General features: G+C 38.8%; 1 protein-coding gene across 1 annotated transcript in view; it reads right to left on the bottom strand.

Moving 5' to 3' along the window:
• LOC112104953 (protein PTHB1) overlaps positions 1-21,936 on the bottom strand; it is a 471,161-nt gene that overhangs the window by 203,807 nt on the left and 245,418 nt on the right. The window contains exon 19 of the mRNA XM_029914226.1: positions 19,820-20,002. Coding sequence (XP_029770086.1) covers positions 19,820-20,002 — 183 coding nt within the window. The remainder of the gene's footprint in view (positions 1-19,819; positions 20,003-21,936) is intronic.

The following is a 21,936-nucleotide window of genomic DNA, read 5'->3' as shown; positions in this document are numbered from 1 at the left end:
CCGGCTAAACGTGTAACCCTCTTTCCGCCGCTGTGCGAGGGAGCTGCGGCTTTGATCAGCTCCGGCCAGCCAGGAAGTGATGTCATTCCTCCTCTGGCCGCCGGAGGTGCTGCGCTGCTCCCTGCTGCTCTGGCTCTTCCCCAGGGCCCCACCCCTACTCAGCCCTGCCCTGCCCCCACTCCCCTGAGCTCTGCAGCAGGGCCCGGGCTGCACTCACCGGCGGCAGGAAGTACAAAGACCCGGCCCCAGCCGCACCGCCAGTGAGTGCTGGGGGGGTGGTTCCCCCCTGTCCTCCAAGCCAGCCCCGCCCCCCCGGAAGCCGCCCCCGCCCCAGGGAAGCCGCGCCCCCGCTACAGCCCCTCCCCACGGAGGCTTGGGGCACCCCCCCCATGGGGAGGGCTACATAGGGCCCCAGAATATCTAGGGATGGCCCTGGTACCTGCCACCCTGCCCTCAGCCGGTCCCACACCCCCTGCCCTGCCTGCAGCCAGCGCCACACACCCCTGTCTCCAGCCAACCCCTGCCACACCCCCTGCCCCAAGCCAGCCAGCCCCACACCCTGTCAGGTTATTCATTTATTTTCATTAAATGTGCAGTCTAAATAATGAAATTAATAAATTTTCAAGCCGAATACGTATTAATTCTAACGAACAATGCCATATTATGTAGTATTCATTTTTGAAAGATTATAATAAGCGATGCTCCAGGGGGAGGGGCGGGAGTGGGAGGCGCAAGGTGGAAGTTTCGCCTAGGGCGCAAAATATCCTTGCACCGTCCCTGGATATGATGACCCAGCATGTCTCATACGACTTATCAGAAAGCCTCCTAATAAAGATACTTTATTTACTATCCATACTACATCCATTTAACATGAAAATTAAAAGAACCTATCTGTGTTGCTTTTAATTGCTAATCTTAAACGTGGTTATCAAAAAAGTGGCTAACTGGATCCAAGAGTTTCAGCTGAGTTTATGCAGACAACCATAAGTAAACAGTAACAATAAACCACCCGTCCCATACTATTTAATGCTGTATTTAACTATTTGTTTTTACCAGTGCTCCACATTGGATCTAAAGGTTTCAACTTTATTAACACCATTCAGACTATTCTAATCAGCATCGACACAGCCAAGCTCAGCCCACAGTTACTAATGATCTCCTTTAGAGACAGAGTGTGTTTTCATTGATCATTTAAAATAGCAGTTGCTCAAACCAAAGACTTTCGGGCACAGGATACAAGACAATCTTAAAGAAAAATTTTAATGGTGGACAATCAGGTTGATACAGCAGATTACAAGAGATAGCTATAAACCTCCCAGAAATTACAATACTTCCTTTTATTTCATTAAGTAGTACCTGGAGCGCAAGCCATACAAGTGTCCAGCTTTGTGAACATACATATACTATTAAGCACTTTGCACTAAATCCCCACACTGAAAGAACACAACTCATGACACTGAATGCACATCTATAAAATACTTCAGGTGTTGGCTAGATTTTTGCTCCTGAAAGGCAAAAATTGTAATGATGCAAAATATGCAGAAATTTACTTTCAAGACAAGTTTTCATTTCCAAGTTTTTAAACGAAACAATATATGCAAGTCTAAAATGAGTACAACCAAAAGACATTAAGGCGCTTTAAACTCTGTTGATATCAATGGAACAAAAGTAATAAAGCTTAACCCTACAAACATCCCAAAGGCTCTGTTTTGACTAAATGCTACACACATTTGTATACAGAAGGTCACCAAAATGGTTATACACTCAAGATAAAGTTTTCAAAAGTGTCTAAGTGATTTAAGAACTTAAGTCCTGTTTTCAAAAGTCTTTTAGGTGTTGCAATGCTGAGTGCCACAGAGACTAAATAGCTTTAAAAATGTGGGCTTAAATTATTTTTGAAAATGAGATGTAGGCACTTTTGAAAATTTTACCCTAATTTTACCTAGCTAATTTAGTGGTTGAAAGAAAGGAAAAAAGAGGTATTTGCCCTATTTGTGAATGAAGATTATTTTAGAATGCCTGGCACAATGCATTGTATTATTCAGTTTAAACTGCACAATTCATCTTCTTTGACCATAGAAATTATTTGAAATTTTGAAAGTTAATTGCACCCAAAGTTTTCTTGGTCTGGAACATACACCTTACCCATAAAAATATATCATTAAACCCTTCAGACATACATCGTTATGTGAGAATCCTACTACCGCATACGCTTTCGGTTCATAGTTTGAGCCACCCTCATTTATCCATCAGGATTACACTTGCCACTCCCAGATTCGTAAGAACTTTTCATAAGGGCACAGCATCTGGTGACATGGGCCTAAAGAGGCAATATTCAAAACGTTCCTCTCTAATATGAATGAGAGGGATGCCAGATGACGTTTAGGTCAGCCCCAAGCCTCAGACATTTGGGCACCACACAAAGCAAAGGATACATTTTAAAAAAACAACAACCCTATATTTATTTAGTTATTTCAAGAGAGATAAGCAATAATAAAATGAAATTCCCATCCTCAGGTATGCCCCAGTCTTGCAGTTCCCTCTTTCCTTTGAACCAGAAACTCCTAAGGCCCATTTACAGAGCCACATCCTAAATTTCTAATTTTTAAACCCAGTACTATTTTCTTTATAGGAAGGAGCTATCATCAACAGCGCTGATGCTAGAGGCCTCAGTTCAGCAAAACACTTGAGCACTGCACCTATATAACTTCATACACTTTGAGCTTCAGAGTTAATTGGGACTTAAATATGTGCTTAAGTGCTTTGCTGAACAGCGATGGACATGTTAATAGTAGACCTGGTCATTAGACCTCTCTCAGATGAAGAAAGCGTTCCATAAGTACAATAAAGTTGTGTGCATGAAGCATGTTAGCTCTCCATTTGGAGACTTTGACCTATGGAAAGAGTGCAGAAAATCTTTTGGCCCCCAGTTCAGACTCCATGGCAGGGAAGCACAGGAGATTCACAGGTTGTCCAGAGCTAAAACCAAGGAAAATGCATTTTTATTTTTTGTGCTGTGAAGCTAGAAACTTTGGCTAGTTTAATTATTTTTTAAAATAAAAATGCAACACATAACCACTGACCAGTCTTAAAGGACAATCGTTTGTATTCATAATTACAACCAGATCAGGTCCAAAAATCAGACTCTATTACAGTAAATATCAGTTTAAAATATTAACTGTGGTTATTTTTGCTATATTTTAACATAGGTAATAGCCAAGGTGACTCAATTTTGGCCAACTGTTACAGTTTTCCCTCACAGAAAATAATAGCAAGGATTTCCTGTTTGAATGAAAACTGTTTGCTCTTCACTGCATTTTGTGGGGTTTTTAATATAGCATGAAAACTATTTGATAGGTCAATAGAATTAAGCATTGTACAATTCAATACTAAATTGATTAAAAGGCTTCCTTGAATCTCCTTTCTAACTAGATAAAAGTGGAACATAATGCAACAGAAAGTAAACATGTAAATGCCAAGCGAAGAAAAGTCATTACTTAGCTCGCAGATTATAGCAGCGACGTTTTAAGAGCCAAAAGTTAGAAATGAAGACAAATGAGCTACTGATTTACTCTGGAAGAAAAAGCAACATTGTTCTGCATACCCCTACTCTTGTGATAGGGTAACACTGAAAGAAGAATACAAACAGAAGATTATTTTGTTTGTTGTTGAGAAGTGAATGCTGTCTCCTGAAAGTCTGCTGAGACAAAATGCACAGACAGGATACCATGTCTTTGGGAACGGTCTTAACTCTTCAAGCACAAATGTTTGCCCACCAGATTATCAGTATCAAAGGCTTATTCACAATCAAGTCTATAATATGGACAAATTATTCAGTTCACTGTATAACATACCTATTAAAAATACAATATACTGTATCTCTATCACTCAAGAACTACATCAACACTTTGTTTAAAAGTTTGGCTGTTATATATGTATATGCTGGAATCTCTTCCCCCTCCCCCAAGCTGAATTTTTTTAGTTAGAGAATGCAAATAAAGAGCAAAATCTCAACATAAACCATATGCTTGTCAATAATGTAAACCACAAAAATAATGCAGGAAATGGGAATAAAATACAGTAAATGCTGAAATTAGAAAACAAGGTTAGAAATAATGTAGCTGGATTTGAAAAAATTGCTGGAGAATTTTATGAGCAATAAAGTTGGTAGTCATGTTAAGATAAGTATAATCAAACTTTATTTTTCAGGACAAAAAGCTTTTATCTTGAGAGTCAATTGGCCCGATGGTTATATTGTTTTTGGATTTTCCTCTTTGCAGTAGTAAAATGTGGGTTTTCCTCAAAACAAGTCCATATACATATAGTGGGCACACTTAAAAAGTTCTACCAATTTGAAAGATTTTACGAGGTCTAATGGGATTCCCCATTTTAAAGATAAGGGATATCTCTGGAACTGGTAGAATCTTTCATACCAACAGAATTCTTTAAGTCTTTCCACTGTACATGCATCAGACTCCAGGTCTTGATGTGGATACAGCTGAATGGCCCAAGTGTAGGTGCTTTCCAGTTCCACCAGGATAATCTCTGATAGTTTAAAGCGGGGGAAGGAACAAAGCATATTCATGGACACAACTACAGATCGCACTCAATAGCAAAAAAAGGCAGCACTAGCAGAAAGCTACACTAGTTCTACTCTATGATCAGATCTAGATGTCAAACCAGATGGCCATTATCCATAATACCATTTAGCTATTAGAATTTGTACTTGAATTTGAATAATAGACTATTACTTAGTTTAAATTCTGACTCTCAGTCTCAATAGGTGTTGATAGTGGCATTATCAATTATATTAAAGTGAGGATAAACCTAGTCATCTAGGACAAACTAAAATCAAGAGAAAAAGAAGGGAAAACCCCCTGTCACAATAGTCCAAAACAGAGCAAGAAGGTTGCAGATAAATTTCTTTAAACAAACATGGCAGCAAAAATATTTCATTTTCATTTATACCTGAGAGAAAAACTACACCTGAAGATTGGGACAACATTTTCTTTTCAGACAATCAGATCTGAAGTCTTAACTTATTATCGTCAATTACGTGTATTGCTGTAGCACCTAGCCCAGTCATGGATTAGTGCCTCACTCTGAAAACACATAACAAAGAGATGATCCCTTCCCCAAAGAGCTTGCACTTTAAGTATAAGACAAGAGGCAAGAAGTGAATACTACAAGACGACAGGAAAGTATACAGTAATAATAAGACAATACAGGTTATCATGAAAAATCAGTGGTAACAATTTACCAACTACCTAACCACTGTCAAGTTTTTTGTAAGCATCATGGCAGAGGAGACTGAAGGAAGGACACATTAAGAACCGGTGAACAAATGATCATTACCAAAAAAAAAAAAAAAGGCCTAGTCTGAACTGCAGGCAGTCAGAATTCCCCTAATGCCCTCCTTCCAGAATATACTCAGAATTGGTATAAGACACTGCTTAAATCACATGAGTTCTCTGCAGAGCTATTAAGTAAACTAATCTTCAAGAGTAACTATTTTCATACTATTTCAAGGAATCTGATTCCAACAGTAAAACCTAGAATTCTGGGTGGAGTGGGATTAATGTATAAGTAAGGTCACACTTTTCTTTCTCCATCAGAAATATGCTTGTCAATTCTACACAACTGGGATATAATCAGCAGTTAGTCTCAGATTAGAAAGGGAATGGAACCATGATCTGTCCAACAGGAAAACACTCCTTTTCTACCACAGCCTGAAGAACAATCTCCTGAAGCTGATAAATATGAATTCATACTGCTTGGTAAAATGTGTATGAATGCCTATGGCAGCGCTACATCTCTCATCCAGGGGAGCATACATAGCATATAAATGCATATGACTGACTCTTTCCTGGGGAGTGTTCTTTACTTTTTATCAGTATCTTTGCTCTGGTATTTTTCTCCTCTAAGAAGCAACTTGTGGTCCACTGTATTCGTTGATCTCAGTTGTAAGGACACGAGAAGTGAGACAGATATTTTTTGAAGGGCTCTAGTCAGTTGACATATATTTTGGGTGCTCTTTTTACATCCAGTTTGTGCCAGAGTCTCTCTTGAGAATGAGCAGAAAGATGAGCATCAATTTGGCTTGGAAGCAGAGTGGCATTCTTAAATCCACCTATCATACAAGATCAGTACTAGCCATCCATTGACTGTGCCCCTAACTCCTAAACAATTGTTGCTATTTTTTGCCAATCGAAAAAGTGGTCTTGATGGGAAAACAATACCTTATGGGAATACCTTAGTGATCTTGATGGGAAAATCTTGTAAGCTCAAAAAGGGGTATGTACAACTAGATTTAAGTTCTAGAGGAAATCAGTTCACTAAGTTCATCAGATAATTTCTGAAGTGTGCAACTGTAGGTATTTTTTAGAACTCGAGTAATATGAGGATGGCTAGATAGCATGTAGTACCATAAATCCTTTATCATGAAGTTGAAAGCTGCTACTTTAACTATTAAATATCTGGTACACAGTCCTGCAGAAAGTCCCACTTCTAGAAACAAATGGATATTAGAGATTGTAGGTTTTCTCTGGCTAGTGCTGTGGTCTGTGCACCAATATAACGAATGGTAACCAAATTAGAGAATATGCCCTCTATAATGCAGCAGATCTTTTTCTAGATGAGGACTGTGTTAGTCACATTTCTAGAGTAGGTTTATACTTCTATTCTCCTCTCCCTTTCAGTGATCTGTTCAAGGATGAAGGGACTGAATGACAAATTGGAACCTGATGTATCAGGTCCAGTCTAGATAGTAATTTTATGGGTCCTTGCACAGCTATCTGAATGTTCTTGGATAACTGTGGCTAAATTATTACGTGGCCTGCCTTTTGAATAGGATGGTCTTTTCTAGCCATGCAAACAGTCTAGAATGAGAACAATTAGTCCCACCTGAGTGGTACATGGAGGTAGACTTTTTTTTTTTTTTTAAGGTTGATCCAGGCTATTAAGTTAGTTATGAATGTCAAAACTGATTGCAGGTATCTGAGATAGGACATGTATTTGCTCTGTTCTTATAGGTCCACGACTGTTTTCATATTTCCTAATTTCTGCTGGAGCATGAAGAATATTTATTTAGTACTTCCTAAAGACCAGTTGGAGGAAATGCTTTTGTGGGCCTATTTCTAGCAGATACGGAATAGTGATTAAGATTTTTGAGTGGCTGGTGTGCATGTGAATGTATGAGAGATACAGAGGTGGGTCTTTCAATACTGATAATTATAGGTATCTCCTTGCAGAGTTCTAGGCAAGTTCCTTGTATGCCTTTGGTAATAACTGCAATAGTATATGAGTCCATCCTGACTGAAATCATGACAGACTACACCATATCCGGAGTATCTGTCTACTGCGATTCATTGGCCAGTCACTGTATGGATTTAGGATTAGAGGAAGCTTTATGGATGTATTTTGATTGACTTTTCGCTCTCTTAATGCCCTGATCTAGGACTGCCTCTCTAGTATTCTTGGTCCTTTTTTTTGATAACGGAATTGTGATGGACAAAAGGGAGCTGTTGTATTCATTGCATAATCTGTGTGCGTTGAACTTCTTTGTAGCTGGCTTGCAAGCTATATTGTTTTGCTTCCTTGCACTGGAATCAGCTAATACCTCATCTATCTTCCCCTCCCCCCCCCCTCCCAAAAAGCCTTACGCTGGTAAATTTGGCTGAAGTAAGGTGCTGCTTGGCTTCTGCAGCCACTGTCAAAGCGGTCTGCATGCATACATGCTGGTAGCTCTGGATCTTGCTGCAGAACTTAATACATCCAGCAGTGTGCCTGCCACAAATGAGGCCACAAGTTCAGTGATGCTCGGTGAGATTTTCCTGACGTGGAGAACAGCTGTTGGGCCATGATATATTTACTCTGGTGAAACAACTGGAGGAAATGGATGCTTGAAAAGATCTCCTGAGGCCTCACAATGCATCTCAGGACAGCTTTTATTTTCATGGCAGTGGTGTCCTTAGGGAATCACTTCCCTTCTATTATGATAATATTCTTTATTGGACCATCACTACAACATCTACTTAAGGAAGCATGATGTATGAGTTTCTCTGTTTCTGGGACCTGTGAAACTTGGAACACTGCCTACTCAGACATCTGGATTTAATGGGTTGCTCCCATTTCCATTTCATGGCATTTTCCACTGCCACAGGGAATCCCTATTTCTCCCTTTGAGTTCAGAGAAGCATTTACCTGTTGGCAGTTTAATCCTCTGTAAGTATATGTTTGGATTCCCAGATCCCCTATAGCCCTTTTAGCCATAGTTTTAAACTGTCTCAGTGTCTGACTCTCCTGGTTCTGATTCTGATAGTCTCGCCTTCCTCGGTTGAGAAGGTGAAAGAGAATGCCAAACTGGTCTTGTGTCGTTACTTGGACTTCTTAGATTTGTGGGTTTTGCTACATTTAGATTCCTTTTTCTTTGTTTCTTGCCACGCAGGAGCTTAGGGGGTAGCCAGGGGCTCTCCTATGCCCCTTTCTACATTTAATCTGCTGCTTCACCTCCTGGGTATATCAAAATCTCATTTTGTTGAAAGATCCAGTCCAGAATTATTGAAATAGGTCATACCATGGTCCTGGCAGCATCTCAGTTCTTTGACTTGGGCAAGGGTGAAAGTACAAAGAGGACAGTACACTCAACAGGTCACATGAAGAACACTGAAGAGATTATTTTACGAAGTCAAGGAATCCTTACAGGCAATCAAGGACTGCTTCAGTTTTCTTACTTTTATTTGCTGAGTCAAGTCCCTTGAATTTTTGTCTTGCTGGGGCTGTTGATGTTGTCCGATGTACAGCAATCTCCTTGCCAACTGTACAGACACTTGAGGGAGAACTAACATCATTATTAATTTATAAAATTAAGAAAGATGTTTTCCATTGACCAGCAGACAAGGAATTTCACATCATATCTGTAAAAATGGCAGCACTTTGTTGAAAACAAGTGATAGTAATTTTGTCTATGATCTCAGGGATCATTTAACAAACAAAAATGTTTGCCTGATCTCCTGGCGCAAGGTTGAGATGGGGGGAGCATCTGGCTTCTTCCTTGGCCTCATTGGCAGACAACACTGTCTTTGTGCACTGGGATGCATGATAGATACATGTTACTAGATAAACATTTGTTGGGGAAAAAAATCTGTCCCTAAAAAGAGGAGAAAATAATCAAAGGAGGGTTTAAAGCAATGGCTAAGAATCCCTGCCATTTGCCCTACAAAAGAAACAGTAGCCTATTGCTGCCTTAATCATTCCTGCCTTTAAGCGAAGACCATTTGAAGACAGGTGCCTTGGTGACTGAGTGCTAATATGGCCTTCTGGAAACAGATCTTACTGCCTTTGGTTCTTGAAAGAGAGCACCTACTTAGCCATGGTGTATTAACAGACATGAAACAAAATTTCACAAGATTGTTGAGAATGTTTCCATCTTATTTTCTCAAACAAAGCCAAAGATATCCAATTTTATTTAGATGTTAACATTCCATGGCAATATTTGCAATTAAAGTACTGCAGCACTTTGCTAGTGAGAGACAGCCAGAAAGAAAAACTGACTAGTCTATTTTCATTGTCCGCGATTAATGTAATGCAAAAAAGTAAACTAACTGCATGCAAAAAGTGAAGAATAAAGTTACGTTTTAAAGTACCTTCAGTTTTAATTATTTTTAAAAGTGTTACTAATTACATAGGTAAGGAAATTTGTTGGGTGTTTTTAATATTAATTTTAACCAGTGTTCATTTAAAACAGCAGTGCAATATACTATAAAAATCATGCTACCTTGGGTCTACAGATCTTTCAGTCAAGAAAAAATATCCACAGGATTCTCCATTGACATTATTCTGACTACTTTGAAAGAAATGAAATCAATAGAAATGAAAGGGATTATGTCATGGACTGCAAACGCATGAAGATCTTTTGAAGCACATATTGGGAAAGAAAATTTTTGTTCATCAGTGATATCACTAAGCAGTCTAGATGAAAATTGTTGTGAAACGCCACAGTGCATTGCACATTCAGCAGTTACTACACTTTAGGTGCAATCAGACACTAAAGAAGATTAATCTAATTAGCTTAACAAGGAGAAGACTGAAGTAACTTGATCACAGTTATTAAGTAAATACACAGAGAGAAGTTTTCTGATAGTTGAGGGCTGTTTAACCTAGCAGACAAAGACATAAGATCCAATGGCTGAACACTGAAGCCAGACAAATATCAGACTAGAAATAAGGTGCTTTTATTTTTAGTGAGGGGTAATGAGCCATTGGAACATCTTTCCTAGAGATGTGGTGGATTTTCCATCACTTGAAGTCTTTAAATCAAAACTGGATGTCTGTCTAAAAGTTATGCTCTAACTCAACCAGAAGTTATGGGCTTGATGCAGGCACCACTTGGTGTAATTCTATGGCCTATATTACACAGGAGCTCAAACTGCTTGATCATAATGGTCCCTTTTGGTAATAACATTTGTAAAACTATGAACATATATATCTGACATAGGGTGGTCCTGCCTGGAATGATCCCCCTTGACAGGCCACAGCATAACAGATGCACTTGCCTCAGTTTCCCCTTTCAGAGTCCGCCCCCACGCCCAAACAATCCAGCTTTTCTTAGTACAAATGGCCCTTGTGGGGTTAATTTATTACAAAAGGCCAATGCATGTAAGTCATAAAAAGAGTCCTACAACCACCGTTCAGAATTTCCCCAGCATGGCCCAAATAGTACATGCAATGTACAGCCCCAGCATCTCTCACCATGCTCCAGCTTTCAGGACAGCCCTGGCATTAGAACTCTTCTGTCTCTCTGCCAAGACAACCACCCAATCCTTCAAGAGTGGAGTGCAACCCTACTCTTCATAGCAGGAACCACCACAGCCTCTCTGCTGGGAGGCCATCTTAACCAGGTGAGCATCCCTCACTCCCCTCTGCCCACTTACTGTTCCCCTGGTTCCAGCTCTCTAGCATGGAGATGTCAGCAGGTAAGCCCCTCTCTGCTGCTGCTGCTCCCGTCTTCAGCTTTTTCTAACCCTTGGCTCCAGCACTCCAACTTACAGCCAGCAGTCGTCGCCCTCTGCTGCTACTCCTACCTTCAACCCTTTGAAGCCCTCTGGCCCAAGTTCTAGCTTGAAGAAGTCAGCCAGTGAAACCCTCTTGTTCCCCTTGCTTTCAGCCTTCCCCCGGGAAACACCTTCTGCTTCCTACCTGAACTTTCTACACTCCCCTAATAGCTTTCACCTGCCTGATGCCTACTCAGGCAGCTCTGATTCACCAGGTTTGTCTCTCTGGGTCTCTCCCTGACCTTTTATAAGCCAGATATTGGCCCACCCTCTTAATTGGCCAAATAGGAGCATCTGCTCCGGCACTGGGAACTGGACCTACTTTAATCAACCCTGTCATAGGCACCCTGTGACAATACCAAATTAATTTGACGCCTGCAAACTTATTTATTTATTTATTATTATTATTTTATAGCAAGCAGGCAAAACCAAGAAGACTTGTGGGGGAACCAACCACAGAACGAATAGCAGATGAATGATGAATAGATTGGAAAATACCAGAGGAGATAGCCAAAGAGGGTAAGGATTGTTTGTAAACCTTTTGGGGCAGGAAGCAGCAGGTGAAAATGTATTGTAATACAGGTTAAGTCACCACAGGATTTCACGGGTTCTACTAATCCTTCCTTCCTTGCCCTGCAGAGAATTTGTCCTTTTCAACTGTGTCCATGAAATTCATAGTTAAGAATCAGAGTGAATTCAGCGCTTGATTTGACTTGGTATGTTTGCCTACCTTACTCAAACCTCTGTTGTGTACCATTTTCTCATGAAGCAAATTAACTGTAGAAAGAGAATGATTTACAGATATTTATTGACATTTGCAGATAGTGCTCAAAATAAGTGCTGAAGTTCCCCCTCTACGGAGCTCCTGCCAAATATATACATGAAATACACAGTGTGGAGTGGTTAGAGTGCCTGGTCCACCATAGTTACCAAAGAAAAACATGGTGTCTTGGAGGGGAAGCTTAATATATGTAGGAACTTCTCAGTCAAGAAGTTCACTAGCTAGTGCTTAAGGCATGGCTTTTTGTGTTTATGTCCTTACTCTAACATGGTGTCAGAAGTAAGTGAATCCCTCTTTTTAAAGAAGGAATTTGGGAAAGCAATGAGACCACCAGAGTGGGGAGCAAGTGGGGAAAATGGAAAATCAGGAGGAGACCTGTGAAAGCTGCTCCATGAAGCAGACAGAGCCCAGTGTCAGTGCAGCAATGGAGCCCATGGCTCTGTAATAGAAATTTAATTTTGGCAACTCCTGCAGCTGACCTTGCTGGATCCGTAGAGCTGAGCAATTCCAGGTGGCTTTGGGTTTAACAGGCAAAGCACAAGAATACCAGGTAAATTCCTTGATATTTGCCAAGGGTGAGGTTGCTGCTGATAGCCTATGTACCAAACCGATGAGGAAAAGAAAGAATAAACTAAAGTGAAAGAGGCTTTGGATGCCCATTTCATATACAGACAGAATATTATATATGAAAGGACCAAATTTAATAGGAGGAGCCAGGATGTTTTTATTACTGCAGTTCATAGTCTTGCTGAACACTGCAAATATGAAACGTTAAAAGAAATAAAAAGAGACAGGTTAGAGTGTCTTTTTGCCAACAATTATGTAGAGCCCTGAATAAGCTCCCATCAATGGAAGAAGAAAAGACTTCCAAGAAAGATGTTAAAGTCTACAGTAACTTTGCTCTGACAGCAATTCCAGCATCTGGGATATGTAATTGTTGGGTCACTGCCCCATTAACCCCACATTACCAACTGCCACTGCCTAGTTATATATCTTAGGAGAGCTGGAAAAATATTTGCAAAAAACACAAAAAGTAATCTCTATAGGCCTATGGACAAAAGAAATGCAATTTAAAATATCTAGGACTAAAGAGGAGTTGATAGAAACTGAATGGTGCAAAAAATCAGGAAGGGAAAAGACTATCTCACTACACTATGCATGACAGCTTTGGTACCTCCACTCTAAAAAGTTGTTATAGAAGATATAAATTGGGTGGAGACATCCCTGGGACTTAGTCCGGATTTACTCTAGTTCAACTGATCTCGAGAGCCTGGACTGTACATATATATGCTAATTAGTGAAAACAGCAAAGCTACGATTCCTGATAGGTTAAAAAAATATGGGTTATGCAAAGAACATTGCTGTCCAAAAAGCTTAAATCATTCTCCACAAGTTTTTAACAATAGCAAACATTGGCTGAAAGAGTCAAGAAACGTTGAACATCATTAGCCTTGAGAGAATTATACATATCAAAATTAATTCACTTACAACTTATATTTAATCCTGAGAACTTTCAGTCAGGAAGGGATCCCCTTACACAAAGTGGAGCTCTTTGTGTTAAAGAAACAAAAATTTGCAACAAACAAAAAGCCTCTATCATGCTTTCTTGTCAAATTAGTGATCCTATTCTCTTTTCTTCCCACTTACACCGAAATTCTGTTCTAACTTCGCTTGACATTAATTTCAATAGGACTATTTGGCATTTAATAATTTCTTTTGCCACCATGTTTTCCTCATGTTATTCTGCTTTAGCATAGAAAGTGTCCATATTTTCTCTGTAATTCAGTAAGATCATTAACTCAAGTTTACAGCATTCCATAACATAGTCAACTATTTTAAAAATAACTATTTCTACCTTCACTACCTTCTACTTTACCTACTCTTTCCCCAAATTAAAACTGTAATATGCGATTAATTAAAAGTTGAGTATGGAAACAACTTAGCTGGTAGCTATAATATCAAATGTAAAAACAAAAGCAGATAGCAAAAAGGCATCTCCTAGCGAATGTTAACTATAACATCACAAATTTGACTATAATAGAGAAGGGGTGGTTTTGTGCAGTGAAATTCCTATTATGACATTATTTGGTAACATCATGGGAACCATAAAAATATTTATTCTTTGATTAGGTTCCCATAGACCACTATATTTATGAGGGTCCTCTATCAGTCATAAAATTAAGCAGTTAATAGTGACAGAATTTTTTCCTTTGTAATTTTATAAACAAAGAGGATTTTAATAACTGTAGTGATAAGACATCTGAGTCATCACTCAATCCAGACGCCATACAACCATAATATCACAACTATCCTGCACTGTATGAACCCTTTGAATCTTTTAAATTAGCCTGGATAAATTCCCTGCCCTCCCAAAAGGATTTCCTATTGTAAACATATGCTCTATCACAAACTCAACATGTTTAGAATCTCTCTCTCTCCAGATCAGTTTAAGCAAGTCAAAAAAAAAATCAGTGGAATAACTCTGAAGGGGCTTTCTTTTTTTATTTTTCCCACCTCTCTAATCCATATTCTTGTTCTCCTCTTTAGTAAGCTAATAATAAAAGAGATAGCCCTGCAAAATATTCATCAGTTCTATTAAAAAAACCCACAAATGTTTATTACCTCAAGACATAAAAAAATACTATTGTCATAGATCTTTTTCCTCCAAAACCACCCCAAAACACAGTTTAAAAAAAATACATTTTAACTTCTACGAGTAAAAATAGCATGGATTATATATATTAAAGAATAATAGGGTGTGCATAGAGCTCTACTTTAACTGAAGCACTCTGAATTGCATATACATTCTTCCACAATATCTTGAATATGGGCTCAATCCCACTCCTATTGAAGTCAGTGGCAAAATTGCCATTGATTTCAATGAGATCAGGATTTCCCTCTATTGAGTTTTGCCATCAGCTTCAATGGGAGAAAGATCAACACTGTTTGTTTGTTTTCCGTCAGATAAAACCAGCAAATTTATCAAGTCAAATAACACTGAATTTTTAACATGCATCTTGCAAAGACAGCCTTATAGCCTCATTCTAGTGACAACTCATTTAATTTGCTTCAGTTCCTGATGTTATGCTCCTTGGACTAAGCAGATGTCAGGAGTTGTATGGAATAAAAGAAGCAATCACAGAGAAAAGTTTTGCTTTACTAGTATCAAACGAGAGTGACCCTTCCACTCAACTAAGATGTCCAAGAGAATCCCACTTAGCCCTCCTTGGCTGGAGTTTTAATATTAGTACATAAAGTTAGCTAAAAGTATAATGATAGCCATGATACAGGGAAAGTCTATGCTACAGTGCTACATCGGCGCTGCTTCACCAATGCAGCAACACCGCTGTAGCACGTCTGGTGAAGATGCACTATGCCGATGGGAGAGAGTTCTCCTATCAGCATAATTACTCCACCTTGGAGAGAGTGTAAGCTATGTCGGCAGGAGATTGTCTCCCACTGACATAGCACTGGTGTGTACAGCATGAAACTTGCGTCACTCAGGGGGGCCTTTTTCGCACCCCTGAGTGACGTAATTTAGATCGACTTATGTGGTAATATAGACCTGCCCACAGCTCCTAGGGATTGAGAAGGGGAAAAGAGAGGTATTTTCAGAGATCAGGATCAGTCCTGGGGCCGGTTTTGTTCAATATCTTCATTAATGATCTGGAGGATGGCATGCACCCTCAGCAAGTTTGCAGATGACACTAAACTGGGAGGAGTGGTAGATATGCTGGAGGGTAGGGATAGGATACAGAGGGACCTAGACAAATTAGAGGATTGAGCCAAAAGAAATCTGACAAGGTTCAACAAGGACAAGTGCAGAGTCCTGCACTTAGGACGGAAGAATCCCATGCACTACTACAGACTGGGGACCAAATGGCTAGGCAGCAGTTCTGCAGAAAAGGACCTAGGGGTTACAGTGGACGAGAAGCTGGATATGAGTCAACAGTGTGCCCTTGTTGCCAAGAAGGCTAACGGCATTTTGGGCTGTATAAGTAGGGGCATTGCCAGCAGATCGAGGGACGTGATCATTCCCCACTGTTCGACATTGGTGAGGCATCATCTGGAGTACTGTGTCCAGTTTTGGGCCCCACACTACAAGAAAGATGTGGAAAAATTGGAAAGAGTCCAGCGGAGGGCAACAAAAATGATTAGGGGGCTGGAGCACATGACTTATGAGGAGAGGCTGAGGAAACTGGGATTGTTTAGTCTGCAGAAGAACGAGGGGGGATTTGATAGCTGCTTTCAACTACCTGAAAGGAGGTTCCAAAGAGGATGGATCTAGACTGTTCTCGGTGGTACCAGATGACAGAACAAGGAGTAATGGTCTCAAGTTGCAGTGGGGGAGGTTTAGGTTGGATATTAGGAAAAACGTTTGAAGCACTGGAATAGATTACCTAGGGAGGTGGTGGAATCTCCTTCCTTAGAGGTTTTTAAGGTCAGGCTTGACAAAGCCCTGGCTGGGATGATTTAGTTGGGGGTTGCTTTGAGCAGGGGGTTGGACTAGATGACCTCCTGAGGTCCCTTCCAGCCATGATATTCTATGATTCTATGACCCTCTGGTTACCAAAACACAAGAAAAAACCTTTGTTTTCAGGACATTTATTTTGAAAGAATGCACTACTCTTTTTATTTTGACATATCTTTGTAGGTGGCAAAACCAGACTTTACTTCATTAAGAGTATGTAAACCATGATATAGTCTACAGCAGGAACTGTTTACTAGTCTGAGAAGCTATTTACTACCAATGGGAACTCAAAACACTGAATTACTTTTATGCTAAGTGTCTAAATGAAGTGCCTGGCAGGTCCAGAAAACAAGAAGCAATCTCTTCTAAATGGAATGGCATGTATGAGAATAATGTTGACGTTATGGTTAGAAGAACCTTTTTTTTTTTTTTTACAGTAACAGTATGTTCTAAACATTTTCCTTTTATTAAAAAAGCACTTTCTAAGTTTAATGTTCATGAAGCAGAAAATATTCTAGAGAGGTATATTGTATCCAAACTATCTTCTAACACATTCCACCCAAATAAAAATACAACAAACCATTGTGCAGAATTGTTTGAAGAGTAAATAAAAATTCTTCAGAGTACTTTCTTTCACCACATTCCACTCAACTGCTTGTGGGGAAACCTGAACACTAGCTGGGAGCTTCTGTCTGTAAATACCATTGGTATGTCAGAAGCTTCCTTCCCCCCATCTAAACTGCTCTTTAAATTACATTCAGATTTTTGCGGTACCATAATAACTACAATATGGGATGTATTTCAATAGTTGGGTAAAGGCTTCTTTTAAATTTCCAACCCATTATTTCAGGTTTACATTTGTCATCCCAGCCTCTCTGCAGGATTCACATCCCCACAACATTTATATGTGAGGTCTTCCATCTTAACATGGAAAATTGTGAACTACTATATCAAACCCACATCGAGATAGATATGAAAGTGGTATCTTTTATTTTAAGATATGTAACAGATTTTCCCATGTTGTACCAGAAAATCTGTCAAAGCAATACAGTAGTATAAGCCCTAATGGAACAATAAAAGTGAGCCATGCAAAACCTGATAGTTTCCACTTTCAGGGGACTCAAATGAACCTTTTGCTGATTTAGTTCATGTGAATTTACACCCCTGACTTTTTCACTTTAAGTTTCAGATTTCAGTAAGCCCAAACATCAAAGCCCAAATATGTACTGTTTCCCCAGGTTTGGGGTAAAAACCATGTGAAACACCATGTTTCACTTGTTTTCTAGTTGAAACAATGGGTATTCCTAGGTGCATTTGGAACTTAGCCCAAGCTTGCTAAAATGGCTACTGACCAGCCCAAAATTTTGGATATGTAATGAAACCTGGATTCAATTTACATTGTAATAGATCAGCACAGCTATTTATAACGTGATTGTGAATTAAGAGTATGCAATTGAATATTAAAATGGATTTTTAGATTATTATTTTTTAGTTTTCCATTTTGTTTTCATTACATATATTTCCTCATTCAATTCTGACAGGAGTTGTACAATACTGTGTGCATTTCAAAAAGAGATGTGTGTCAAACTTCTCTTCAAACTGTAGGATGGATTTCTTAATGGCAATGTGCTTCTCTAGTGCATGGTCTGTATGTTTACACACCACCATAGAACACTCAGATAGTTATACACATTAAACAAGTACAGAATACGGTAGAGATCTGCACACGGATGATATATTCACAGTATGGACTGGATGTGAGAATTTTACTGTTCAATAAGATTGTGTCTTGTAACTCATATCTATTATATAAACAAATTGTGCCATATATTTTTCTTATTAATAAAGCACAGGATAATATTGTCACGTTCTGGGGTGCAATCCAGAACACGACAGTGATGGGTTATGTCACTGCCTGCTCTGTAACCCTTAGTGCCTCAAAAAGCTTGGCTGCTGTGGTTCTCGGATCAGAACACTGCCCGCCAGCATACCAATCTGTGCTGAGTGTCAATGGGTTAAGCAGCTCTGACTCAGCAACCTACCCAGTACACCTAACCCCGTTACAAAATTGCAGGAGGGTTTTGCCACTTTTGTCTGTTTACAGGACATATTTTCAGAGAATATCCATAATTTACCTGTAGAACAGTAACAAACATTTCACAGTGGCATTAATGACCAGTGTGTTATTAGAGTTCAAACAATATATTACATCATCTTTTAAATAAATATCATGGCACCAGTGTGAGCGGTGTAGTGAGTATGTCAAGCCTGACAAAAATTGCTGACACAGAGTAATGAATCACAAACGGGCCTCAAGACACAATTGTTTAAGGCTCTATGTGGCCTTGAAGAAGATACTTAACATCTATGTTTTCAGTCTCTTCTTCTATTTACCTATCTTTTAGGGTGCTATGAGGAATAATCAGATACTGGTGAAAGGCTTTGAAAATGTAAAGCACTTATAATTATTAGCTTGTAAGAGGAAATATTTTTCCTGTGCTTTATTAATAAGATATTGAATATTACCATTAACAGAATCTTTGTTCCTTGAAAATTCATCTGGCTCTTCTTCTCCATTTGTCACCAATAACGCTTTCTTTATGACATTCTTTTCAAGAGTTCACCTTCTCCTGTTTATTCTCCACATGAAATCTAATCCTAAATCCTGTCTGTGATGTCATAATTGACTGCTGTGGAAGTTACTACAAAGATTGTTTTCAGGCAAAGGCTCAAAGAAAAAATTAACAGAAATATAGACTACACTATGCAAGCAATATGGTCTATATAGTCAATATTTTCAAACATGATTTTTAGTAGGTCTTTTAAAACAAGATGCCATTTCCCAAGTGTGTTTTTAAGGATGTGCTATTTTAATCTAGGGCCTTGTTTAGGCTGAGGATTTGCCTTAGTAACAGCCAATGATGTAGCTGATGCAGTCTAAAAAAGCTGCTATTTGCACAAGTGGTGCTTACCCCAAGCTTAAAACCAGGGTAAATCATAATATACAGCAACTTTGCCTGTTTACAGTAGGGGTTTGCTCCAGTGCAGCTACACTGGTGGCTAAACAGTGATGACTATAACTGCAGCAAATCCACAATGTAGATAAGCCTATTACAACTCATTCAAACGACAACAAACTACAAAACTATTATCACAATTGCTATCAGCATTTAAACAGATGTATATACAGCTTAGATTTATTAAGTATTTCCATTTGGATTGACAAGCAAGGACTGGTTAACTTGAAAGTTAATTGGTAGCATGCAAACCTTGAGACGTACAAATCGACAGCTTCGCCACAGCTGATGAGGAAGAATGGATTTAAAGCAGACTCAACCAAATCTTAAAACAACCCTTCTAAATAAAGTTTTTTCAATACAGTATAGTGGGAAGGGAAATATTACATTCCATTAAAAGGAATGGCCATTTGCAGAACACATTGGGAAAACCAAGTTAATTGATCAGTTCGTACTTTTCCACAATTCCAGATTTTCAGTAAATCTCACAGATCCTTACCAGCTCTTGGGTATCCTGCATTAATGGCAAAAACGTAGCTTCCAGAATAGCAACTTGGTCAGTACTGAGTTTCTGCCACAGGCTAATCAGCATAATCACCAGCTGGGTGGCACTTTTCAACTTTGTGAATGCCTGGAACATATTGGCTTGGTTTTCCTCTGCCGCATCTGCTAGAGCTATTATCTGCAAAAATCACAAACTTTTGTTAGATATAATTTTACCATTCTTAACACTCCACACTAAAATTACATTTGGCACATTCTTGTTTTTCTTTAGAAGGACCTGATGAACTTTGTCTTCCATAAACACAAGTCACAGAAAGTATTACATAAGTTATCATTTGTCAGGTAATTTAAAATCCATGTGGCAATGGGATTAATCAATAAATTCGGTCGGTGTAGAGAGGATTCTGTTTAATGCATATTCTACAATAAGACACTCCCCAAGTTGATTTCCATAATCTAATGTAATACAATAGTCCCTAACCAACTGTAAACACTGAGGATTATACCACACATGATGTTAATCACTGTTTGACCAACATCCTTGTAGGGCTCATAATCAAAAGTATTACATTTATTTTATTTCTTTGAAAACTGTAATTTAATAAGTCAGTTATTTCTATATGGAAAAAATTGCCACGTTTTTATTTTATTAGGTGGGGTTGTATGCATAGTATGGGCTAGTTCAGCATTATACCAGTAATGTAGATGCTCTGGCATGTGATTGGTTGGGTGATGTCATTTTTAACACCAGTGTAAAATACTGGACTACACAGATCTTGAAAAGAAAATTAGGTGTATGCTCGCTTTAAATATCAGCTCCTTTTCCTGTAAACTGCAATGATATTTTTATCCTCTTCAGTACTCACTGGAAAAAACTAGAAGCAGAACCTGAGAGGAAAACTTGAAACTAGTAAATGGAATTTTACTAATATTAGATGTGTTTTGTCATTACAGACACTACTGTCCATTTTCTACAAATGTATGCATGGCATTACCTTGCAGAAATGTGAGAAAAATAACTAATATTTGTTTGAAATATAGATTACAAAGGTGTAGAATCCTAAAGGCTCTATCTATGCAACTTACTATCGCTTTCTTCAAGATAATTTCCTATCATTTCAATGTAATTTTATGCACCAGAAACAGATTTTCCATGCTATATATAGATTGAATTTAAAGGAAATAAGCATTGTCTGGTGGCTAAAAGTGGGGTTTGAGCCACAACTTCCAAGACACATTTTAATCTCAGCTACCGACATTACATATTGCCTACAAAGGGTTGATTTTCAGAGGTGGTGACCATCTGCAGCCGCCATTTAAATCAATGCACAGCACTTCTACAAAATCAGGCCCTTAACCTCTTTCTTCGTATGTTTACTCATCTGCAAAGAGAAGATACCTACTTAACAGGGTTCTTGTGAGACTTAATTTTGTAAAGTGCTTTGTGATGTTTTCATGAAAGGCCCTATAGAAGTGCAAAGTATAATAAGTATTAAAACATAATTAATTTACAAAGGAAAACTAGGATAGCTCAACCTATTAAAGTTCACTATGTGAAAAGGAAAAACACTATACAATGTATCTTCAGCCTGGAAACAAACCCAACCAGCTGTTAGCCTTTGGTGAAGGAAAACTATTTTTAATGTGCAACACTGGCAGTACAGATGGGGGGTTCCCTAGATGTTTTCAGGTGAACATGGAACTGACGATATAGTGAATTTTAGGAAACAATAAATATAAATTATTTCAAACAAAAAGTGTTGGTTGCTTTTGTTCTAGATTTTAAAGTGTACGTTTCCAAATAAAATGGAGAACCCCAAGGACATTCAAGTCCAAACACTATATTAACTAAAGCCAAGTAATGATGCAGATACCCAGTTAGCTACACTAAGGGAAAAAGCTCAGCTCATAAAAAGTAGAGTGAAATTAATCCCAAATGGTGAGAACTGCCCCGATAGGCTCTAAAATTGGTTACAGGAAAGCAACAGCATCGTAGACATTAATCATATAGTATGAACAGGGTCACATCCAGTTCCTTTACCTAAATCTCATGGTTGAGTCTCCTTTACCTTATGCTATTTTATACATACATACACACACACACACACACAC

The sequence above is a fragment of the Terrapene carolina genome, unplaced genomic scaffold (assembly GCF_002925995.2).
Source record: "Terrapene carolina triunguis isolate 2854851 unplaced genomic scaffold, T_m_triunguis-2.0 Scaffold33723, whole genome shotgun sequence".
In the NCBI taxonomy this organism is placed as follows: domain Eukaryota; kingdom Metazoa; phylum Chordata; order Testudines; family Emydidae; genus Terrapene; species Terrapene triunguis.
This window is presented reverse-complemented; position numbering and strand designations above follow the sequence as displayed.